Raw genomic sequence first — 26,655 nt, 5'->3', positions numbered from 1 at the left:
CTCCTTGGTACTGCTGACTAAGATTTTCCAGTTCATGTAAAGAGGGCAGACCAAGTTAGGTTGGACTCTGTAGGAGACCTGATGAAGCACAACCAATTACCAGGATTGCTCCCAGGACCCCTGAAGAGCTGACAGCGCAATGGCTTGGCCATTATGCTCCAGGCTCACTATTAACTGTCATAAGATTTCATTGCTGTCCACCCCCCCCCAAAAGTGGTTTATTCAAGTACAGCTGTGTGATCTTCTAGCGGTGTTTTCCTTTGGTGCTGCACCATGAGTCCCAGGAAAACATCTGGAGAGAGTGCAGTAGGGTGAGAAAGCCAGAGAGCTGCAAGCACTTAATAAATCAGGAAAGAAATTTCACACAGGAGCTCATTGATATCTGCTTTGTGGGCTTCGGGATTTTTCATGCTAATCTTAGAACAACTCACTAGAGGTTGTCAGAGTCCTCACACCCATCCTGCCACAGGCAAAGGCCCAAACTGTTCCTCAGTACTTAGAAAACTTGCTGTTTCCCAGACAGTTGACAACTGAGTACCAATTAAATTTCTTACCAGACCGGATTACATATTCAAGGATATTGTGCTAAAGAGCGGGAAGCTTCCTTCTGACACTTAGAACATTTTTTGTTCCTTTCCCACAGCCTCTGTGGGAAAGCAGAGAAGCACAGGCTGCTTCTTCAGCTTGTGGAGAAAAGAGAATCATGCACGTGTTCCTGCAAATCAGGTAGTCTAGGGCAGCACCCCACCTCAAAGTTGGTATCTCAAATGCTTATTTAATCCTTTCCACGGCAGTTGTGTTACACACACCTCATCAACACTGGTTTTGCATGCAAAACCAACAATCCTCCCCTCTGTCAAACCCCACTGCCAACTCTTTAAAAGGCAGTATTCTTCATAGCCACCCACAATAGGCAGCTTAAGTTAAAAATTTTGCAAAAGATTGGCTTTAGCTTGCAAATGATAGTGCATTTAAATTGTAGTTCTAAGTGGCTGCAGAACATTTTAGCAGCTGCTTTCTGCCCCTACCCTATTTTCCCACTTCTCCCTTCCCATTTCCCCTCTTCTCAGTCCACTGGGGTGTTTCGGACTTTTTGCTGAATATTCAGCTCAGGTAGAGGAATCAAATAATTTTTTAATCAAGCACTCAAATCACTGCTGGTAGGCTCATTCGACAGCTTCAATAACCAAGCACTCTTGTGAGAAAAGCCAGCGACGCATGAAACTCACATATGCTGTGCAAAAGCTGAAGTACTAATGCAACAAAATCACCAGGGACTCTCCACAGAAGCCTACTAACTATATTGTGCAGATAAAACTAGTATTAATAACTCTAATGCACCACAAGAGGCAATAAATTGGGGAAGAAAAGGGGGATGGTACAGAAAATTTCCCAGAAGCCCAAGTTCGGTACCTGTTTTCCATATGGATGAGTGAGTCTCAGGCATTGCTGTCCTGCATCAAAGTACTCTCTCTTCCAAAGAAGAGAAACTTTAATAATTCTCCACTTAGGGTAAAGGAAAATGCTTCCAAATCTAATGGTACTTTTAGGTATCTTAATGTGAATTTTCCACTTCACAGGAAGATTCTGATGCCACCCTGTATCTCCTGTTCTTCATTTATGATAAAATAAAATTACAGTTGGACAGTTAATGAGCCACTTGTATATGCCACACAAAGGAGAGATGCTGCAGTGCCAAACATTTTAGTGTCCGAGTCTGTTGAAGAAAATAGCTTTATAATTCACACACATTTAAAAGAAATAATCTACACTACAAGTAAGACCAGACATTGACATTCATATCTGCAATAGGCTGTCTAAAAGACACAAGGCATCTCCCAGCCCAGCCTCCACCAACAAACATTCAGCCCAGGAATTGTATCCAGCTTGTGTTGGAATGATACATTTCCTCCTCCCACTTTCTTTTCTTGACAAGATTAGTTTCCCTGGGATGAAGGGAAAAGAGAAGCATGTGGCAGTGATGCATGCAGTCCTGCTTCTGTGATAAGCAGAGACTGCAAAACCACCATGCCGAATCCTGCCAAACATCTGCTCATGTGAACTAGATTACAAGAGTTTCTGTTGGTTGTTTATTTAAATTATACCAGGGAGCTGAATTTACATCTCCAAACCCTACTTTGCTTCCTGCATTTCAAATTGTTTACACTAATTTATTTGGCCGTAAGATTCCATTTAGAAGGGAAAAAAAGCTCCCCAAACTCTGTCAGTATTTACATGCAATCTAATGTAGTAAAAGAATGACACCCAATACGAATCTCAAGAAAAATTTGTAACACATACAACACTTGAAAAGATGAACTTCTCTAAAGGTCAGATGCTAACAGTGGATGGATAAAACCTGTCCTACCTTGTGGATGAACCTAACATTAAGAATGCTGTTACTTGTCTTAATGAGACACCCCTAACATTTGATACTCAGTGAAAGACATTAAGACGTTGATGCTTTTCGAGTTCAATTTAGTCATTAATAGAACTCGGGGGAAGAATGGTATATACAAACACAAACAAATGCTACTCAACACAAGACCAAGATGTCAAGCTCTAAGCAGCCTTTATAAAGAATGCTCCACTTTAAGCAAACAGCGATTAGTCACTCCTTGCTCCTCTGCCAAAAGAAGGTGCTCTCTCATGTATGTCCTTTATGGAAAACAACATTTTGAGATTAGATTTCCAGGTCCAAAATCCCAGTTACGGGCCACTTCAGGAAACAAAACTTACTCCTGAAAAAACAACAGACTATTAACACTTAGGTAAGCATCAAACCACCTCAAACTACTTAAAAGCACAAAGAAATGAGAAAGTCAACGTTTATTCTATGGGGGATCCTGTGCTTCAAGCACAGTCAGAACTCGGCTGTGAAAATGAAAATACAACTGTTCTAAAATATTGAACAAATTAGAATTCAAATTTTTGTTTCATAACTCCAAGTTATTGTGCTGATAGTCCTTTCACTTTAGGGCACCAAAAAAATCAATAAAACAAACAATTTCCATGGATATTATCCAGACTTCTCAACTTCAAATAGGACCAGGAAAGGTTACACAAAGGACAAGGAAAAGAACATTGCACTGGCATCACTGTTGAATTTAGAGAAATTTTGGCTAGCAACAGCAATTAAACTGGGTTATAGGATTTAAAGCCGGTGCCCCGAGACTAAGTTGATTCCTAATTCAGCTACAGCCTTGCACATAGAGTGTGGTGGAATTGCAAGGTGATACTCTTTACATATTTTTCGTGAAGGCCAATCTAATCATCATGTGGTTTACTAATATGATCATACTGTGAGTCCTGAGCTCTTAATTGCATTACTGTATGCATGCCTGAGCTTTTTGTGTCATGAAACACTTGTGAGACCTCACTATTTCATGGTCAATTTTGTCCTGCTATCTGGCTTAAATTGTTACCTGCTTGGCATTCTCCGAACTATCCAGTATCACTGTTCTGCCACCAGATAGATTTAGCTCACACTCAACTTCTCAGACGTTTCACTGTTGCTGGTTTTTGTGTGTAAAGGTGCTGATTTTAGAAAAAGGCCCCTCAGCTGTCCTCTCCGTAACACAAGACACTTCTTACATGCATGGATGCATGTTGAGAGGGAAGGACACAGCCTCCCAGCGCCTAAACTTGTGTTCGTCTTAGCATTAGGATCTATCCTGGTTTTGATCATTCTATGCTTCTAACCAAAGGGACTGTCTGTGTATGTGCACGCTTCCATTCATGCTTGTACACTCCATCCTTATTTCCATGGATGCTGCTGATAATATCTAAAGCTAGCAATTTTTTCTTGTTAATTCTATTATTGTCTGCTTTGCACCATTTTCTTTTCCTGTAATTAGCTCTCTGCTAATATTCCACCCTGTTGTGCCATAGAGCATCCTTTCTTAGGCATTTGCCATTTCAACAGAAGCACGCGTGCTCCTGGGGTTTGCTTACTACAGCCCCAGGCCCCCTCCTCCCAAAGTTTGCTACTTGCTATCCAGCTACGCATACGCAAACTCATGATTTCCACTGGTGGCCAGACCAGTACTGTCAATGTGGGGCAAAAGTTCAGACAGACATAAAATCTCACCAATTAGTAGGCATCAGCAGCTATGGGTAGTAAAGCCAAAAACTTGGTGGGGTAGGCTGGTACAGTTGCCCGGGACAATCTGCAAAGCAGCGTGCGGTGCTTTTAAAGCTGCCTGCCAAGGGAAGAATGCAAATGTCCAGCCTCTGCTCACAGCATGACTAAGTTGGTAGCATTTCAACTGGAAAAAAATCCCTATGCACTTCTCATTCCTGTCCTTCCTGCAAGTGTATTCCACCCCGCCTTCCAGATGGCCCCCTTCGCACTGAACTTGTGCTCCCATCTTTTGTTGAGACGAGGCGTCTCACATTGGCTCCCCACCACAACCTGTGGAGAGGACACTCTCCCCAGTCCTTGACAAAGTAGAGTTGAAAAGCCCACCTTTCCAGCTTGTTTGTCAGCATAGCCTCTTCCCCCTCCCACAGAGTACACAGTTCTTTACACCGCCTCCCACAACAATAAAAAAGAAAGGCTTTAGCATTTCTCGGCAATCACATTAACTTTGATGAATTGTCTGGCAGTGGCACCTGCTGCTAAGGATACAGATGTACAAGATGAACTAAAAGGCATTTCTCCATAAAGCAGATGATATCTCTGCAGATATGTCAACTGTACAAATATGTATTTTTCCTGTCATCTGACCAATGATTTTTGCTTTGGCATAGGCATCAATAAAATAGCTTTGGGGGACATAACTCCAAATAAACTTTACAGAAATCCTAGTAATGAAACAGAGAATATAAGGAAGAATTTCCTTGTGTTTCACTGAGAGAAGCTGTTCTTCATTTTGAGTGAAAATTTGCTGTATTTAAAACATCATTAAATACAGCTCCAGGAAAAAAAGGAAACAAACAACTTGACATGCATTTCACAATAATAACTTGAGTATTATTACAACTGAGTTGTGCTCTGTGGCTACAAACCCTTTCAAATGGAAACGCATACACATTCAAATTACTAGTTCAGTATCAGTTCATATTCATTTCAGCAAAGCAGATCAAAAGTTCAGAAAGAATTAGTGTGCACCAAGTATGACATCCTGCAGAAAAATCTCCCATTCTAGTTGGGACTTCAGAAATAACTACAGTAGAATAGCAACTAGAATATTCATTAAAAGGTATATGCAACACCCAATATATATTGCAAACCCTGAGGGCATATTTGTCTCTTCCACAAGGATTATCAAGGGAGTTAAAAGTGCTGCGTACATTTTTATTTATTTATTTATTTTATTTTATTAACCTTCGGGGTGAATTTTTTTAAGGTGGGCACAAGACAGCAACATAAAAGGTTAGTTATTCAGTTCCTCATCTGACTGCTTTGGCTGTTCAGAATATACAAAGCAACTGCAAAGCTGCTATCAAAACAAGTTGGGGATTTTCCAGCATCAGGCACATTCTGTCCCAGACAGCATCATTCTGGTATAGATGGCCCAAAATGGATATAGGGGCTGCTAAGGGCAGGGATAGGAAAGGAGAGCCAGGTCAGCCACAGGAGGGTGTGCTCTTCAGGTGTGTTAAGTAGTCTATGATGAGGTCCCATTACAGGTAGTAATTCAGAAAGCGTTAATTTAAATTAGCTCCCAGGTTGCCCTAAGTTCTGTAAAGGATAAAAATTCCTCTTGTGCGCGTCAGTTCTGGCTATAGTTACACCACCTGTCACAACCATGGGTCTTCCTTTCCAAGACCTCTGCAGGATGTGCACAAGGATTAGACTTCTATATGGCTCATAAGAACATTTGCACTTATGTTAAACAGGATTTAAATTTTATTTCTAAAAGATGAGAGAAATCAACCACTAAATGAGGGGCTTCTAAGTTATGCAGTATTGGCCAATGTCCAGATTAGTTGGGTCAATGCTTTGGCCTGGTGTGGTAATTTTTTGTCATGCCTATGAAGTACAGCCCCTTTTGAAAGTGTTGCTGCTTTTTAATTCTCAAGACTTATAAAATTATTTGACAATCATCTGTAGTGAAATCTGCTGAAGAAATGTTGAAATGATGTTTTTTCAATTTTAATTTGAGGAATCTTTTTTCAGGGTCTGTAGATTATGGGATGCTTTCTTTTGCTTTGTCTTAAAACGTTTATCATTAGAAAAACAGAGCAGAGGACCTTGAGACAATACCTAGAAAGATATTAATGAAGTTTTGAGGAGGATTTTGTAAGTATACAATTTTTTTACTGAAATAATGATTTCCAACCATTACTCTAGGCCAAGTAAAACTGCCCTACAATGCAGCCAACCCTCAAAGGACTCTTGCCTCCTATAGCTTTGGTCCAGTCTTGTAAAGGTAGTTTAAGCTTCCTAATAAAAGAGCTAGGTACCACAATACCTTTCCAAAACTAAGCATCTGTCTTTTTCTCACTGATCAAGGCATTGTGCCGAAGAACTAGAAGACAATCTTCCAGATTGGTGTACGCCTTAGTGGGTACCAAATGGCTTGCATTTTGTTGGTCTAATTTCCATTTTGTTATCAATCTGCACACTGTCTGCCAGCAATATTCTCTCTAAAAAAGTGCTCCAGCAGGTTGATCCATCAGATCCTATTCTGTAACAGGCTGAACATGACCAGAGGTGCTTAGCTCTTCTTATGGCCTTTCCTGGCCTTGTGTTCTTTTACCAGACAGCCTCTGCCATTGTACTCAATCCTCTTCCATCAACACTTTGAATTGTTTGCCCCACAGGGAAAATTCATAGCTTATTCTTGTCAACACGGTGCTTTTGGTGTTGGCAGAGGAAAGCTCATAGGCAGAAAAGCACCAAGAGTCTGCTGCTCGCATGCCACCTCCTGGCATATCAATCCCACATAGTCATGTCCTCACAAAACATAATCCTAGCAGAATGGCTTCATGTCAGCTACAGAAATTATTTTAGGATCATTCATAATATTCTGCTAAAGACAGGGCAATTTTGAGAGAGAAAAAATTGACACATGGCATTTATGCAGTTTTTATCTGACCTTGCTCACATACCTCTTGGCTATTTGCAATTCCTCCTATAAGCCATGCCAAGCTTCGTACTCAGAAATGTCTCTCATGATGGGGCTTCCTAAATTATCCTTAACAGTAAAGACTTGATACTTCACAGTACAGTTCTGGCTGGAAATAATCTAGGAAGCACATGCCCTGAAATTCTCAGTGAAGACATGCGATTGCCCAATGCCTGGAACCAAATTTTTGCTGCCTCTTCCCACTCCACTCCAGCTGTCCCCCTACACTTCTCAGATTGAAGTGGGAGTGCTGACAGAATGCTCCTCAGATGGGAGCAGAAGTCACCCCGGTCAGGGCTCTTCTCAGATCCACACAGGCAAAAGGCTATTTTAAATGTGCTGATTATCAGGCATGTGGATGCCTCCACAGGCTGAGCACTCCAGACTGGAGAAAGAGAAAACCCTCCTTCAATAAATTTTGGACCCTGCTCTCCCTTCAAACTCTGACAGACACCTCTTGCAAGTGCCAAGAATATAAGAACAGGACACAAACATAGTGATAGCCTCCATGGTATACAATCCCAGCCTCCAGCAACATATGTCTCAGGAAATTCCCAAGCTGCAACTGGTATATTTATGTTTAAACGCTTTTAACAGATCTGCTGGAATAGTATTGTCTAATTGCATTCAGCACCCAACACATCTAACAGCAATAACTTCCTCAGGTTAACTAAACACAGTGTGAAAAAGTCCTTCCCTGTTTTGCATTTGCCACCTGACAGTTCAAGTGGTTGTCCTACAGCTTTTGTACCATGAGAAATTGAGAATAACCAATCATTCCTGACTCATGTCTCCATGTTGTTTACGACTGCCAAAAGACTACATATCCACCCAACCCCCTGTCCTCTGCCCAGCTTCTATTATCTACAAAAGCATCAGCTCTAGTTGAAGGAACAAGTTCTCCAACACTGAGGATATTGTCTGCTACAGAGGATTAAGGACACTAGTTTTCAACTCAAAGCATATAATTGTGCAGAATTATAGAACCACAGAATTAGGAGAGACTTGAAAAGACCACATAGCTGACAGTAGAACAGGTCATATCTATGTCACCCCAGACATTTACTTCATCTATTAACAAACCTGAGTCTTCTATTCTGTGACTGCAGCCTATTACTTCTTACCCTACGCCTACAAAGAAGAGCTCTTCCCTTCCTCTTTCCGTCAGCCATTTACACATTTGCAAAATGTTACTAAATATCCTTAGCAATCTCTTATTTACCAAAGAACTCCAATTCATGCAATCTTCTGTTTCGATTTTATTTTGACCTTGATCATTCTCATTGCACTCGTATCAAATTGTCCAGTTGATCCACCTCTTTCAACTGCAGCTCCCAAAATCTGAACTATATCCCATCTAAGACTGTACTAAGTGCCAAAGGAATGGATCATTACACAGGCCTCATGGGCAATATGTACTGGTATTGCATTGCAAGATGGCTTTGCCTTTTGGAGCAACACAGCATTCCCGACTTAAATTCACAATAAACCCCAGATCTTCTCTTATAGGCCTATTTGTACTTACACAGTTGATTATTTCTCAAGTGACATATATTGCATTTATCCATTTTTTCCAGGCTGTTTTTCCAATTTGTCAACATAATTTTGGCTACCAAACACATCTTCTCTATTTCCCACCTCCCTCAGAAAATGAACTGAACACTACTTGCAACAAAGTAGATGGGGATGCAAAAGCTTTCAGATTCTAAAAGAGCATTTTTTAAATTGAGCTATGAGTTCAGGGTCTGAACTACCTTCAAAATAGTTCCCTCTAAGTATCACAGGTGCAGCTCATCTCTAATGAGGTTTCACAGGATAATTAAATCCTGACAGCTTGGGCAAACATCCAAATCTTCAGTTATTCACCTTAGCTGACAACTCTGGCAGATAGTTTGAAGTGTTGTAATTCCTAACAAAAAGGGCGCATAATATCTGGGGCCACTGACAGAATATTTGAGATACCTCTCATTGCTTTATCCAGAGTAGGCGAAAATGGCATTAGATAAAGTGCTGCAGTTAGAAAGGACTTTCTCATGTTCTTGTTATTTTAGGCAGCTCTGCCATTGGTACAAGGACACCAACAGTTTTGCCATGTCACTTCTTTAAAATACCCATTCAACTATTTATTGTGCGGTACTGATGACTAACCTAACATCCTGCAACATATTTCTAACTCTTACTGAACCTCCCAAAAGGGGAACATCCAGTGAGGCCAGCACACAGGACACGGGTAGGCAGAATTACAGTATCTATTCTTGTCCTCGGACTTTATTCAACTCATGGAATATCCTTTAAACTATCTGCAGTCTATATTCACCCTTTATAAAATGGCATTAGTGAGAAGAACACAAAACTCCTGTTTCAGAAGTGGGATGGCCCTTTAGGAGTGGTGCCTTGGCAGTTAATTTGGCAGTTCTGAAGGGGTAAAGATGGCATTAGCAATTACATTAGTGATAAAGATTTTATTCCCGTAGCACCTCTGTTGTAAAATCATCTTCGTTGTACAGATTGGGAAACTGAAAAGCAAGAAAATTAGGTGACACAATTGAATCAGCAAGGCTGAAATAGAATCCAGGTCCTGCACCCAAGCCTAGTGTCTTACACACTAAGATGTCCCAAGTAAAATAAAACGATACAGATTTAAAAATTCCTGATGTTTGCAAATCATCCTGTAACTGTACCTAACACCTCACTAACTTATCTTACCGCATGGAACTGCTTTGATTTCTACAGTTTTATTCCTCATCTTACAGCAATATGCTTCTCACTTTATAAAGTTGTTTTTCCATGTGAGATTTCCCAAATTCACTTTGGTTACCTGTTACATATCAGCCTCCCAATGTGGAGCTGCATGAGAAAACACTATCCTCTCCTCTGAATATCAGCAATGTTCAGGGATGTAAGCTGTGCCAGTGCACAAGAAGAGAAAAAACAAGAGAGGCACAAATAGCTTTGGCAGTTGGTTTGCTAAAGTAGACCACTGGTACACAACGCCATGCTAAGTTATCGAGCCCGTCTAACATAAGGGCCATCCAGCAGTACCTGGGGACAGCACAGCTGTAGATGCCCGTGTTACGTGTAAAGTGCAGGTGCCTGCAGCCGTACCAAGCACACAGAGGTAGCACAGAGCAGATCAGCACAAGGGGATGCACTGAGAGTGTCAGACAAGCCTGTGCAGCTGCATCCCAGGGCCTAGAAAGAAAACAGATGAATGCACCATCCCGGCTGCGAGGTTACCATGTGTGGATTTGCATAGTTTTGCCCTGGGCACTAATGGAACAGACAATCTGCACACACGGCTGGCGTGGGTACTTCTAGCAACATGGAATCTAGCAACTCCATCTGGAAGGAGGATCATACAATTATTCAACTTACAGGGCACGCCAAAAACTGCAGGAACATAAATTTCTCAAAGTCTTACTAGCAATGGCCTGGAGGATACATATTCAAAATGTCTCAGGGACAAAAAAAAAAAAAAAAAACGAACACCAAAAAAAAGGGGTTTTTTACTGTTTTCAAAGGTAATGTTGGTCACAAAATCTCTGGTAGCATCCTAACAAGACTTTCAACAAAAAGTCCTGATTCTAAGTACAAAATTCACTCTTTCATGAAGTTATGCCACTTTGTAAACCACTGAGAATAATCATCCATACAAACTCTGTCAAAACAGGATTTAAACCTGCATAGATCTCATGCCACAACATTGACAGAGTCTGAAGCTTTAGAGAGATCTTTCAGTTAAGCATCCATGTTTTAGGTACTATTTTTAAAAAGCACTTATTGCAGGAGGCCTTTGAAAGACTACTAACTCTTTATGTATCTAAATACCCAGGAATTTCCAGGCTAGAAATTTTCTGGAAAAAAAACACCTGCCATGCAAAAATCAAGGACAAACACTTCCACAAAACAGTGTTCAGGTGGGAATGAGCAGCACGCGCTTCCAATCACAATATATCATTCCAAGTCTCTGGAAGCTTGTAAGGTGTGAAGCTGAATACGCACAGAACAGACACTTCTTAAAAGTCATCTTTGGTTTAGTGGGAAATTTTGCACGGTTCAGTAGATTTTTAATTATTCACACTCAAATAACTACACTCCTAGTGGAAATCAAAATATTAATATACAATACCTTGCTGAGAGTGTACAAGCAACACAGGTCCCTCCCAGAGTATCAGCGGTGCTGGGCTCGGACTCATCTCAGCTAGCTGCTCCCCTCCTCTGTCTGTCTGCAGAGCTCTCGCAGTTGGTCTCGCACAGACCGAGAGCTGAGCCCTGATTCATGATTTCAGGCTCCAGCCATGGAATGCAGGCATTGAAAACCCAGAACTATTTTTACCCCTGAGCAGCCGCAGCATTTCTACCCCATAAAGACTTCTAAAGCTAATGCCTTACCCTAAACACACACACACCCTGAACCTAACCAGCTAAGATGCACGGTTCCCTGGCATTTAATGTGGATTTTAAACTGTGCAGTTGCTATCAACAGGACAAAGCTGCTCAGCCCCTGACATTATTGTCAGCCCTCAGAAGTCAGACATTTGATCCCGGTTGTCAAAATTAGAAATTCCTCAGAAATGCTTTGCTCCAGGAGATAAGATTAGCTCAGAGCAATGACTGTCTATACAGTTTGTCTTGTATACCACCAACCCCAGCCTGCATTTAACAAATATGTAATAACATCTTCAGCTAACTGACAGACTGCAGACACAAATAAAAATCACTACGTGTCAACCAAAATCACTACATGTTTTAAGGATAGCCACAAGGCCAAGGTAACCCCCAAAAAATTCACAAAACAGATAATGAATGGCTTTTTATACAGAACATCCAGAAATATGCAACTGTCTTTAATAAATAATTAGCAACAAATCAGAGCTAGACACCTGAAATAACTTTTCAAGATTATACAGAGAAAACTGACCACTAGAAACTTTTACAAATGTGCTATCTTGAATCTACAGGATCTACAGTAAGCGTGCTTCAGAAATACAAAATACAATCTAGTCTTACTGTGGAGGAATAAATAACAATAAAAAAGAGGCAATCTGATTTTTGCATAATCAACTATAATCAACACAATATACAAGCGCTTTGGCAGAGAGCAGTCCACAAGCAAGTGCATAGCTGGACATACATAAGAGGTCTAAATACCTAAGAACCAGTAGACTCACTGACTTAACTTGCTCATATGTTGTTTTAGGCAATGAAAAATAACTGTAGGAATTTCTCAGAAATATGTGGTTAAAACACAAGAGGCATGATACAAAACTGACAAAAATACCGACAACAGTCAATCAGTAATTCTTAACCTGTGGAAGCATGTGGAGGCTTAGGTAAGAATTAACACCTCGACATCTTATATTAAAAAATGGTCCCTGCCATCTAGAGTTTTCAGGATGATAAAAGAAATAGTATGCAAAGGGTGACACTGCCAACTTCATAGGAAGACAGTTACAATTACCATTAAGCAGCAGATGCCCCAACCTAACAAGCTACCCAGTGTGTTTTAGGGGCAGCAACTCCTGTAAGGTCCCTTCAAAGAGCAGCTGCAATGGAACCTATCATACGCATGTATACCTAGGGTAACCTTAATGCTACATGTAACAAAGATGAACTCTTGACCAGATATACCCAAAGCTGTGGCAATCATCATTCTGGAGATACTCCAATTATGAAAAAGTTACACAATAATTACATGAATATTTCTCAGATCACCCACAGCTGAGTACCTCTAGCATCATGCAGACTGATTCTGCAGCTCTGAAGAATCTGGCCCTTTTCAGCAAGACCTTGTACTGGGTATCTATCTTTTGCTGTTTCATACTCACAGAGTGTCTATTAAGAAAGTGTAAGGGGAGTGTAAGAAAACAGCAATGGAGACCATTTTGGTGAATGAGAAAGCTACAATTAGAGTGTGTAGAAGAACATGAAACATACCTTAAGTGGGCCAGACCTGACATCAATGACCTAAAGCTCAAAAAAGGTGTTAAACAAATAAAGGAGCAATACAAGCTTGTAATGTCCGGAAGGCTGAGCCACTTTAGCCTGGTGCTGTGGGAAATAAAGCAGAAGAAATGCTGTTGCTGTGAAATCGTGTCTCTGTGAGAGATTATTCTCAGTGAACAGCCTTCTGCTATTTCTGCAATGAGCTGACTCTCCAGAAGTCCTTTTCATTTGCAGTGAGACACCAGAAACCCCATCAGCTACAAAAAGTCAAGAGAGAGTAAGTCTAGCCAACAAAAACCCTATTCAAGTAGCTTCACAGTTTCTATCACTTTTCACCTAAGAATTAGGAAGTACATGCTCCTACCAGCTAAATTGTTATGAGTTCAAGAACAGATAGTGCCTCAAATTATTTGCTCTTACAAGTAAGAGAAAGTGTAAAAGACTGGTGTAAAACCCATTCCTTTCCAGCACAATATTTAAGGTTCTCTTTGCATATTACCAAATAGAATTCAAAGGGAAAAAAAAAAAAAACAAACCCTACATTAATACAAACCTCAGGCTGCCTGATAACACCTTCTGCTTTTAATATCTCATTCAGCAAGCTTCAAACTTCTTGAAAACCAGAAGGTGAAGAGCCAAGTATGAATTTTTAACCAGGCTCCCTTGGAGACTGCCAACACCAGCTAGGAAACTATTCACCATTCTCATAGATACATAGAATCATAGAACGGTTCGGGTTGGAAGGGACCTTAAAGATCATCGAGTTCCCACCCCACTGCCATGGGCAGGGACACTTCCCACTAGGCTAGGTTGCTCAAAGCCCCATCCAGCCTGGTCTTGAACCTTCTCCCAGCTGAACTCATTGGTTCATATAGTGATGCTGAGGAATGGTCAGAGGAGTGTCTAAAACTGGCAGTAGCAATATGAGGCCATCTCTGAGGGCCTCAGCATTTCGTTATTTGTTCCTAAATGAAGAGTTTAAAATATTTATTTACACACTTGCTTCTAAAAGCCAGTATTTTCCCCTCTGTCCTCAATTTTATCACATATGGAAGTGGCTTGGGATCAATGGTCAAAAATAAAAAAATACCTACACGAAGCACACAAACAGGTTTTACATATGAAAAGAAGAAATCACCAAAAGTAACGTAGCACTCACCATGACAATTACCAAAGCAGCTTTAATATATAAGAAAGGAGGTAGGAGAGGAAACAAATGAAAAAAGTAGCAATTTAGGGTGTCAAATTCCAGCAAGTTTTAGTTTTTGCTGTTCCAGAAAATCCACACTACTCATCTCCCTTCTGAGAATTAGCACCACGTGAGGCATCATTTAAGACATTTTCAGGCATAATGAAGAAATCCCAAATCACTTTTTCATAAAGATCCTATATGCTTATAGGAGAAGAGATATAACAAAACTATCAATCATTTGTGTTAAACAGTCCATGCAACTGAAGACCAACAGAAAAAATAATTTGAAAGCAATTCATCAATTTTATAGTTTCAATTTTCAGCAAGAATAGCAAATTATTATAAATAGCAGTTACAACGCAGGGGCATCTCCAGGTCTTTCTGTTACTTTTCAAGAAGTGGATACTTTTCAGGCTGTGAATTCTGCTTAAAAAGTGATGGGAATGACCTGACAGCTGATATAACGGCTGCCACTTTCTAGCACCCCTCTGGGGAGATTGCACAGGAAGGAGGGGAAAGGAAGAGATTCCTAAAAAGGAGGAGTACCTCTAGCTTAGATCCCAAACTAACTGCCTGATAAATCTTTTGCACTTGCATGCAGACAGAAACCAAGTATGAGAAGACACCCACAACGTGCATTTCTTCCCTCTTCTTCAGCAGCCTCAAGTGCTAGTAATCAAAAGTAGTTATCACCACTACTCATCCAAAATGCACCAGCATGAAAGAGACAAACACCTGGAGCACAGCTACCAGGAGCCAGGTTTGCAATCACAGTGCAGGACAGTCGCTAACCGCAGGCTTAATTTGTGTTCATCTCATTGCAGCATTATGCCCAGCACCGTAAGAAGTCTTATCCACTTCACAGGGGTGAGATGTTTACAGAATCAACCTCACTCAAGAGGCAGAGGCCAAGAAGTGATCCACCTGCACTGATGCAAATCCAGACTGCAAACAAGGAAAAGCTCCAATTGTGACATTTGCACTTACTCCTGTTTCAAAAGGGAAAACTGGAAGTAGTATCTCTGAGCTTCTGCTTAGGGCTTGCACTGATGCAGCCACATTGCTCGATGGCTTCTAAGTACAGTCCGGACACTCAAGAATTATCACTATATCTCTTATTTTTTCTACCATTTCCTAAAGTATTTTCTCTGAGCTACTGTTGAAAAACGATACTCTGCTAATATTGCTCTGAGTTAGAACTCCCTTCCTTCATGAACTCAAGACCTTGCAACCCAGCTATTTAATATACAAATTATCTGAATGTATTGCCAAAAAGAGGTGCAACTATTGAAACTGAATGTGCCTGTAATATTAAGGGCACTCATTTTTGTGTACAAAACCCGTGTCTGACAATGAAATCCGAGGATGTGTGTGTGCTGCTGTTGCATATGTTAGCAGCAAAGCTTAATTCTACTCGCAACAGAAACACAAAATTCCCTCCAACAATAAAATGTCAAATTAGCAACAGAAAATGCCAACATTTTAAATTCAGTTTTAAATTCAGTTCAGTACCTCCCATGTGTTTATCTTTAATTTTGGCTTCTTTTATTGTTATATGTTACTTGTCAGATAATGCAAAATGCATCAAATCAGGATTTTTTTTCAGAAATTCTTGTAGATATTCTCCCTAAGTTCTTTCTCAGATCACATCTTGGTTTTTCTCTCTTCATTTCTTCCCTTATCCCCTCTCTTCATTTCGTTCTTTTACATCAAGAGCTAAAATGTCAGCCACCTCCATAAAAATATATATATAAATAAGGAATGTCATAGCAGCTACTGAAAAAAAATAATAACCTCCTGTGCTACTACATTCATGTAACTGCTCCTCATCCGGTTTCTTAAACACAAATTGGGAGGAAATGGAGGACCAAATATAATCATAACAAGCCAGTAACATAAACGTTCAGCATTTTAACTTTTCTAAATGGAATCACACATGCAGTGTACAACAGAAAACAAACAAAAAAAAATTACCCTTCATCCTCAGGTAATTAAATTTTGAACAGTGCATGTAAAAAATGCTATTTAGCTTGTATGACTTGTAGCAGGTGCCTTCCTTACCATAAAGTCTCTTTTTGTAAGTAGCAGTGGCTATGCTAAGACATTTTTCAGCACTTCCAGGCTTTCCAGAGAGGAAGACTAAGAAAGCAATACTTTTTTTTTGTATTTGTGAGAAATAGCCGTTGATTCAGTGTAGCATTTCCATACTTTACATACTTAACTGTTTCCCAGTTACATCCAGTAGATTATTTCATATTTACCCAGGGCTGCCACACATCTGAGAGTCCTAACCATATCCAGCATGTGCAGCAAGTAGCACCCAGTTAGCCCTGTATTTTTTGGAGTAGGCTAGAAGTCTGAGGACAGCTGTTAACTGTGTTAGCTCAAAGTTGCCACTTTTTTTTGTGGCTTATCTGCTATGCTTCTAACACAGGACAGCTAATGCCCTTAGTCCTGAGGAAAGGGTACCAGAATGGTACATGGTGCAAGAGGATCTTCTCTGGGAAAGCTAAATGGTTTATGAACAGTATCGCCATAGGGATCAATAACTGAAGCTGTGATCAAAGGAGACAGCCGAGCCTTGATTAAACACAGTGGGACATCTTTTATCTGATGGATCAAATCTGAAAAGGGTATCTCTCCAAAGGGATAGGTCGGATTCCACCAGTTTCTCAGCAGCACACAATGTAACACTTACTACTCAAGAAATAAATTTGAGAGACATATCCAACATTCTGCAGGACTCTGCAAAAGTCTCATCACCTAGAGGTGGGATTCAAGACAGATCCAATAGCAGTCAGTTTAGGTGACTGGATGGACAGCTGCTACCTGAAGACACCAGGTCCCTGGAAAAGAGCAGTTCATGGGAGAGGCAGATATTAGAAGGAGTACCTAAAGGTTAACGGCACTGCACACACACCACACGGTTACAGGGCATGACATCCTTACCTAGACATATACTGTAGTTACCAGCAGAACAGCAGCTTAAACATGTATGTATGTACGTGCTCTTGTTTTCCAAGTGCTTACCACCTGCATCAAAGTGTTCGTAGGAGAAAATTTCTGAAAGTGCTTATATGACAATTACTTGTCACCAATTTTTTTTATTCCCTGAAGTTTACTGGTTCTCAGAGATTGTTTGCTCTCTCTAGGTGTATCAGCTGATTTACTAAAACATAACACCCTCACACATGTCTTTAGACAACCAAAGCTACCAAAATACAATTACTAAGGTGTTGCTAGTAAACACTATTACTATCATAGGGATTCCAAAAGCATTACATACCTAGCTTATTTATAATCTTTGGAAAAAGCTACTGACTAACAGGTAATAAAATACACATCCTGTTTCTTTAGTTTGTGTGGTCATACACCTTCTCTGCAAAACATATATAGTTTTCACAGGAGTGCAGAAAATAATTTATTATGACTAGTATTATTATTTCTTCATGAAAGTAATCTACAAAGCAAGCTATGGATTCAGAAAAGAACATTAGCATATACTTAACTAAGCAAACAAACATCCCCATCTCATACACAACCCTGTAAACAAGAAGTGAGAATCAGGGGGCTCTCTACTGCTGTCTGATGAGGCTTAGCCAAGGCTACGTTGCATTTTTTCCTGAACTGAGACACCCAAAGATAAAAAACAGGATATTTCCTGCTCTTCTAGACCAAATTGCTCTCTTTAGTACGAGATAAACAACCAACCTCTATTGAGTATTAGCAGTCCACTATTTCTGGCCTGTCCTGCATACTCTGCAACATGGTGTCTACAGTTACAAAGATGATAATGCCACCTTGGGTTCTGTGCAGGTTCTTGACCTCAGGAGAAATTAATTACTCCTTTATTCCATCAGAATACACAAAAATGAAAAGGAAGTAACATTTCTGCAGGCCAGAAGAAGAACTTCCAAACGTACATATTTCCCCCCACTTACAAAGCCCAGCTGGGATCAGTGAAAACATGCCAAGGAATGTTCAGCCCCTGTTCTGGAGAAATAAGAAACAGAATCAACAATTAATGAAAGCCCGAGCCATCCAATGTTAAAGTTTCTGCTACTGAGACAAGTTTCTGCTACAAACTGAAATCAGAGCTACACAGAGGCAAACACACTTTCCCACTGCGTGGATCATTAATGAACAGCATTAGTCATTTTACCATTTGGAATAAAATACTTCTGTGCATTTTCTCAACTACTACTGTTCTATCATTATCAGAGAGGCTGGTATTTAGGTTTTCCTTGAGTTCCTTGGCACCTAACAAAGATCTGTCAAATATAACTTCTGGCCTTGCTTCACAGTTCAGCTTTAACCCATGCATGCTTGATTCCTTGTAAATACTAGTTTTTCCTAAAAGTAGTAATTTGCATCAAAGATGCATCATTGGGCTCAGTCTCCAAGCACTGTAGACTGGCACAGTTCCAGCCACTTCTGTGGAACGCCACGGATTTATTCCTGCTGAGGAGTCACCCTGTGGATTTAAAGGCTATGAGGACTGTAAGGCTCCTGTTGTTTGCATCACACCAGCAACCAAACTTAGCAATCCACAGCCGTACACTGGATCAAGTCTTTCTTGACAGTTAGACACGTATAAAAGTGACAACAAATGAGCATGGCAGCAACGTCAAGGTGGTGAGTAAAGAATGTGAGTGGATTTCATAAACACTGCCTACCTTTTTCTCTGGCACAGATAAAGACTCACTATCAAGATTTTCTATTAAACCTTTACAACACTAGGATCTGGATGTGCTGGAAACAACCCAACGCAGTGCACTGGAAAATTGTTAAGCCATAATCATTTTAGGTAAGAACATTGTATATATGACAGCTCCACCATTTTCATTACAACTTTGGCAAACATGGAAAGTTTTTTACTCCCCATTTAACAGCTATTTTTGTCAAGGCCAGCATCGCAATTAATACCACAGTATTAGAGGCTCTGGCTGCATTTTAATCAGAACTAGTCTCTCCTTTTTCATTTTACGCAGAAGAAAATTATTGTGACCTACCAGTTTCTCTGGCTGCTGCTGTTGCTGTGAGCATACAAAGGGCACCCATCGCCATCCACAAGGGCAGTACAAGAAAAAGTCATTTCTATCTGTGGTATTTAATTCACAGATTTTTCTCTCAAGGCAACAGAGTAACTAACCAGGTAACTGAATCTGGGGAAACCAAAAGGCAAAAAATACAACAATCCCTGACTAATGTGCTACATCTGCTGCAAAAAAGACCAGGCATTTAAGTGGAACTCAAAGTGATGCTGGTGTCCCTGTTGCTGTCTCTCTGTGGCTTCCTACTTGCAACTGGTTACTTTTTCTTCTCTCCTCCCTGTTGCGGTCAGTGACATTGAAAGAAACAGATGCGCTCAGTCTGTTAAAACATGGCTCCGTGGCTGGTGTCACCGCCACAATTTTGGGTTTTTTGAGAATGAGATGGCCTGCACGGCACCAGGCCTGCTGGGGTCAGATGGGGTTCATCCTTCTCAAAGGGGGAAGAGAGTCTTTGCCCATGAGCTAGCAGGGCTCATTGACAGAGCTTTAAACTAGACTTGATGGGGGAGGGGTATATTATCAGGCTTGCCTGTGACAAGCCAAGGGACAACACACCAAGGTTAGCGGGCCAGGGTACACTAGGAAGGGTCCTCAGCCCTTTGCTCTGAGATGTGGTGGGTACGCTGCAGAACACTCAAAGTCTTATGGAGACAAGCCAGGGGCTCCAGAGGTAATAGGAGCCAAGAGGAAAACACCTCAAAGGACAGCCACCTGGAGAGCACCACAAAGGAACTGCAGCCACTCCAGCCAGTAAGTCACCTTCAACAGGGACCCAGCTTAAGTGCTTCTATGCAAATACATGTTGCATGAGGAACAAAGAAGAGGAGTTAGAGACATATGCACGCCTCCAGGGCTATGATCTCATTGGCATCATGGAGATGTGGTGGGATGATGGTGTTGGAATAGAAGGATACAGGCTCTTCAGGAAGGACAGGCAGGGAGAGGAGGAGGGGGTGTCACCCTCTGCATCAATGACCAGATGGAGTGCATGGAGCTCCACCTGGGGATGGATAAAGAGACAACTGAGAGCTTATGAGTCAGGATTAAAGGGAGGGCAGGGACAGGTGACATTATAGTGAAGGTCTGCTACAGGCCACCTGACCAGGATGACAGAGCAGATGAGGCCCTCTACAGACAGATAGGAGCAGCCTCATGTTCACAAGCCCTGTCCCTCCCTCACGGGGGACTTCAACCACCCCAATATCTGTTGGAGGGACAACACAGCAGAGCACAAGCAACCCAGGAAGTTCTTGGAACGCACTGATGACAACTTCCTTCTCCAAGTAGTAGAGGAGCCAACAAGGAGAGGAACTATGCTGGACCTTGACCTTATCAACAAGGAAGGGCAGTGGGGAATGTCAAGCTCAAGGGTAGACTTGGGCTGCAGTGATCATAAAACAGCTCAAGATCCTTAGGGCAGCAAAGGGGGAGCAGACTCTGGCCTCTTGGGGGATCTGCTCAATAGGCTACCATGGGATAAAGCACTGGAGCTTTGGCACCAGCCCAAGGAAGCTGGTTAGTATTTAAGGATCACCTCCTCCAAACTCAGGAACGATGCATCCCAACAATGAAGTCAGGCAAAAAAGCCATGAGGCCTGCATGGATGAACAAGGAGCTACTGGACACATTCAAAAGCAAAAAGGAAGCCTACAAAGGGTGGAAGCAAAGACAGGTAGCCTGGGAGGAATACAGAGAAACTGCCTGAGCAGCCAGGGATCAGGTTAGGAAAGCTAAAGCCCTGATAATTAAATCTGGCCAAGGACATCAAGGACAACAAGAAAAACTTATATGTCAGTGATCAAAGGAAAACTAGGGAAGGTGCAAACCCTCTCCAGAAGGAAACAGGAGACCTGGTTACCCAGGATATAGAGAAGGCTGAGGTACTCAATGACTTTTTTGCCTCAGTCCTCACTGGCAAGGGCTCTAACCACACTGCCCAAGTCACAGAAGGCAAAGGCAGGGGCTGGGAGAATGAAGAACCACCCACTGTAGGTGAAGATGAAGTACAAGACCATCTAAGGAACCTGAAGGTACAGAGGTCCATAGGACTTGACGAAATCCATCCATGGGTCCTGAGGGAACTGGCGGATGAAGTTGCTAAGCTGCTTTTCATCATTATATTTGAAAAGTTGTGGCAGTCTGGTGAAGTTCTTACTGACTGAAAAAGGGGAAACGTAACTCCCATTTTTAAAAAGGGAAAAAATTAAGACCCGGGGAACTACAGACCAGTCAGTCTCACCTCTGTGCTCCTGGAAACTCTGCTAAGGCACAAGGAAAATAAGGAGGTGATTGGTGACAACCAACATGGCTTCACCAAGGGCAAGTCATGCCTGACAAATCTGGTGGTCTTCTATGATGGGGTTACTGCATTGGTGGGTAAGGGAAGAGTAACAGATGTCATCTACCTGGACTTGTGCAAAGCTTTTGACACTCGCACATAACATCCTGGTCTCTGAATTGGAGCGACATGGGTTTAATAGATGGACCGCTTGGTGGATAAGGAACTGGCTAGATGGCTGCACTCGAAGAGTTGCGGTCAACGGCTCGATGTCCAAGTGGAAACCAGTGCCGAGTAGCATTCCTCAGGGGTCAGTACTGGGACCAGTGCTGTTTAACATCTTTGTCAGTGACATGGACAGTGGGATAGAGCACACCCTCAGCAAGTTTGCCAATGACACCAAGCTGTGTGGTGCAGTCGACACATTGGAGGGATGGGATGCCAACCAGAGGGACCTGGACAGGCTTGAGATTTGCTCCCATGCCAACCTCATGAAGTTCAACCAGGCCAAGTGCATAGTCCCGCACGCAGGTTGGAGTACTCCACAAGCACAAATACAGGCTGGGCAGAGAATGGATTGAGAACCTAAACATTGAGAAACCTAAACACTGAGAACCCTGAGAGAAGGACTTGTGGGTGTTGGTGGATGGGAAGCTCAACACAAGCTGGCAATGTGTGCTTGAAACACAGAAGGCCAACTATCCTGGGCTGTGTCAAAAGAATCATGGCCAGCCCATTAAGGGAGGTGATTCTGCCCCTCTACTCCACTCTGGTGAGACCCCACCTGGAGTACTGCATACGGCTTTGGAGTCCTCAGCACAAAAATGACGTGGACCTGTTGGAGCGAGTCCAGAGGAGGGCCACAAAGATGATCAGAGGTCCAGAGCACCTCTCCACAGGCTGAGAGATTTGGGGTTGTTTAGTCTGGAGAAGAGAAGGCTCTGGGGAGACCTTATATTGGCCTTCCAGTATCTGAAGGGGGCCTACAAGATGGAGATGGACTTTTTACAAGGGCATGTAGTGATAGGATGAGAGGTAATGGCTTCAAACTGAAAGCAGGTAGATTTAGATTAGATATCAGGAAGAAATTTTTCACTATGAGGGTGATGAGATGCTGGAACAGGTTGCTCAGAGATGCTGAGGATTCCCCATCCCTGGAGGTGTTCAAGACTAGGCTGGATGGGGATTTGAGCAACCTGGTCTAGTGGGAGGTGTCCTTGCCCATGGCAGGGGGGTTGGAACTCGATGATTTTTAAGGTCTCTTCCAATCTAAGCCATTCTATGATTCTATGATAACTGCCATTTGAACACCATCTCTCAACCCAGAGATTCAGCTGACAAGCAGACCACACAGTTTGAAGGTTTCCAGAGTCTGAAGTTTGTTAATCACAGTAAAAAATTTAGTGTCAAAGTCAGCACCTCCAGTATCCCTGCTGGGGAATCCTAAATGACAACATATGACTTCAGATCTATGCAGAATGATGCTCCTGCATAGTAAACGAAACTGAAAATTAAATATTTTCAAAGGAAGGAAGCAAGCTAACTGGAACAGCGGTTGTTGATTTCTGCCTAGCTAGAAATTATTCGTGACATTCATGTTTAGGGCATCAGATAAGTCATCTTTGTTTCAATTTGCCTCTATTTATTACCTTGTTCCCCTCCTCACATTCTTTAGTGGCTCTTAGTCACAACTTCATAATAATATATCCATACTTGATATGTAGACATCTCTTCAGCCTCCTTAACACACAGATAATGGAATAGTACAAAGCCTAATAATACAACCAGTTTCAAGATTCCTAACTTGCAAAGATCCTCCACAATGAAGTATTAAGCCTGAAAACACATTCTTCATTCTGTAGTCATTAGCAGCCTTAGGACTCTGGTTATCTCACTATGTTCTCAAAATTGGCAACAGCTGACCCATACTACTTTTTTCTTTTCCTTTTTTTTTTTTTAAACTACAGTTCATGAAAACCCAAGCTTTCCCCATAAATTAATCTGAAATATTTACAGATATCTGGTTTACACAGGCATGCTTTGGTAAGACAAGATTTCATGTAACCTGCAGCTCCAAACATATGGGAAGCATCAATTTTTAGATGGCAGGCTGCCTTGGTAAATGTTTTCAAAGAGATGCCTTTCGATCATCCTGGCATACCACAGTAGTGAGGGTTTTGATAACCACATTATCCCAAACAAGAAACAATAAGGAAAAGAAAATATCAAAATAAAGACAGAGCTAGAAAGGCATACATTTTCAAAGGGAAGGGAAAATATTCACCTCTGCTTCTGCTGCTTGCTTATGCCTTGCAATATGTTCTATATTGCATAGAGGTCTATGCGAACCTCTATAAAAGGACAAGGCAGGAAATAAAAAAAAAAAAAACTTTAAGACACCAAAAATAAATAATATGCCACGTAAGAAAATTTCAGACAGGTCTGAATATGTGTTTAGGCTTTGTTCACCTGAGTATCTACACTGGTGTGAAAAGTACTTAAAAGTTATGGCCATTTGGACTCAGTCCCCAGTTTGAATTTGTGTATCAAATACTGATTTCCAGCTCTGTTTGAGAATAATTGCATCCTTTGCCATGTCCTACAGCTGTAAAGAGCTATAGCTTACACCTCAGGTAGGGTGGGGGAGTCAATGTCTTCCTGCCTACCGTACAGCATGAAAGATGTAGAACGCCATCACCTTTCACAAAATGCTTTTATTTTGGAGACTCACTTCATAGGCCAAACCCATGATTTGAAAGCCTGTTTGGCAAAAAAACTATCTTTCTCCATGAGCTGAAACATAGAAATCCCATATCAAAGTGATTACGAAAAGATTACAGAATCATAGAATCATGTAGGTTGAAAAAGACCTTTAAGATCATGTCGTGGTTTTGACCAGATTAACCAATCAGAGCGACAGATGGCCCTTCCCCCCCCCTCTAAGGAAAAGAGAGGAGAGGAAGAGATAAAAGAGATTTATGAGTTTAGAAAAAAACTAAACTACTTTAATGAAAATATTAATAAATAATGAAATAATAAATAATAATAATAAAAAAAAAATATATATATATACAGTATATACAAAACCGTATCAAGCTCCCAGGGTGATGATCACGTCACCGGCAGGCACAAGGGAAAAGTCCCAGGCTGGACTCGGTGATGGACAGGAGCTGGATTCTGGATCTGGAGTCAGGATTGCTCGGATCGGGATCAAAGGCAGACGAACAGACAGGGTCCTCCTCAGATGTCGGCCATTGAAGGAAGAGAGATGACCCTTTGATCCCTCAGCTTTTATACTGAGCATGATGCAGATGGGATGGAATACCCTGTTGGTCAGTTTTGGGTCACCTGTCCTGTCCGCTCCTCCCTACAGGTGTGACCCCTCTACGCTTTTCCGCTTCCGACCCTCCAACGGGGCAAATAACAAATTTACCTGACCTTGGTTGTTATAGCAATAAGTATAAGCAAGGGCCTCTCTGCATACCATTCCTTGGTATTATCAGGTCTTATCACTATGAGAGCGAGCAGTTTCTGAACAATATGCCGTTAATTTCAGAGTTTAGTTAGTTAGAAGAGGCCCAGCTAACAAGGAAAAATTACTGAACAGAAAATTAGTTCTGTTTTACCTCAAACCAGGACAGATCATCAAGTCCAACCGTTAACCTAAGACTGCCAAAGCTACCACTAAACCATGTCCCTAAGCATCACGTATACACAGCTTTTAAATACCTTCAGGGATGGAGACTTGACCAGCTCCCGGGGCAGCCTGTTCCAATGCATGGTAACCCTTTCAGTGAAGAAATTTTTCCTAATATCTAATCTAAACCTCCCCTGGCTCAACTTGAGGCCATTTCCTCTTGCCCTGTTACTTGTTACTTGGGTGAAGAGAACAACCCCCACCTCTCCACAACCTCCTTTCAGGTAGCTGTAGAGAGCAATTAGGTTTCCCCTCAGCCTCCTTTTCTCCAGTCTAAACAACTCCAGTTCCCTCAGCCGCTCCTTGTAAGACCTGTTCTCTAGACCCTTTACCATCTTTGTTACCCTTCTCTGGACACGCTCCAGCATCATGCCAATGGTATGAGGTTCACGAAGGCCAAGTGCTGGGTCCTGCACTTGGGTCACAACAACCCCATGCAACGCTACAGGCTTGGGGAAGAGTGGCTGGAAAGCTGCCCAGTGGAAAAGGACCTGGGAGTGGCCTCCAGGAGAATCCAGTGCGCCTTCAACTTCTGCTAAGCTGGTCCAGATAGTCCAGGTTAAGCACAACTTAACTAATACATTCCCAGCTCCATCCTACTGCTATCTCATGTCCACCTCTGAACAGGGAACACAAACTTTCTTTAACTCACCAGGGTGCACCAGTTTCTTGCTCCACAAACATCAGAGCAGCAGGGGCCACCCACCAGGAAAAGGTGAAGAAACAGTTTTCTCAGGAAACAAGCTTCTCCCTTCTTTATCCCCACAAACAGTAAAAGTCACTGATAAAGCTGAGGAAAATGGTCAGACTTCTGCATGAAATACATCCTGATATGTAATTAGCAAAGCAACAGAAACCAAAACCAAATGTATTGAAAACAGCTCAGCCACCTGCAGCAGCATTCCAGCAAGAAGCAGTATGCAGGGCAAGGCCTGGCCTTCTTTTCCACCTAGGTGATTCAAGGTTTCCAGTGTTTCTAGAAGTGCAAATTTCTCTTGACAGCCATAAATTCATTTAAAGAGTGATGACAATTAAAGAAACGTAATCTGTCACGCTGCAGGGTTTTATTCTACTTGATAATGCATAGATATATATATACACACAAGAATGAAAAGCATATTTTGACATTTAAAGCCATCCTAACTTGTCTGTGCCATACAGCCCAAGCTGTCAGGAGACATGTGGGAGTGCCGCAAAGTTTTTAGGTAACAACAACTCCTAATTAAGAAATGAAGTTGAATTTTTACCAAATTAGAGCACGAACAGCTTCTGTCACACAAACACAAAAATGAAAAACATTTGGCTAACACTCATTTTTCTGGCCAGTCACTTCCCCAAAGCTGCAACTGTGACTGACTCCAGGCTTTTCTTCTCCAGAAAAACAGTCTACTTTGGAGACTAAAGCACCAGTC

The 26,655-nt window shown here is 41.7% G+C and overlaps 1 protein-coding gene across 2 annotated transcripts in view; it reads right to left on the bottom strand.

Annotated features, from left to right (window-relative positions):
* TSPAN4 (tetraspanin 4) overlaps positions 1 to 26,655 on the bottom strand; it is a 394,074-nt gene that overhangs the window by 240,397 nt on the left and 127,022 nt on the right. The window contains exon 1 of one of the 2 annotated variants that reach the window (XM_074148891.1): positions 11,206 to 11,298. The exons of the other annotated variant lie outside the window; for it this stretch is intronic. Coding sequence (XP_074004992.1) covers positions 11,206 to 11,272 — 67 coding nt within the window. The 5' untranslated portion in view covers positions 11,273 to 11,298. Of the gene's footprint in view, positions 1 to 11,205; positions 11,299 to 26,655 lie in introns of those variants that run through there. 2 annotated transcript variants of the gene reach the window in all.

Source organism: Numenius arquata, chromosome 6 (genome assembly GCF_964106895.1).
Source record: "Numenius arquata chromosome 6, bNumArq3.hap1.1, whole genome shotgun sequence".
NCBI lineage: Eukaryota > Metazoa > Chordata > Aves > Charadriiformes > Scolopacidae > Numenius > Numenius arquata.
The sequence above is the reverse complement of the archived record's forward strand: the minus strand, read 5'-3'. Positions and strand labels throughout refer to the sequence as shown.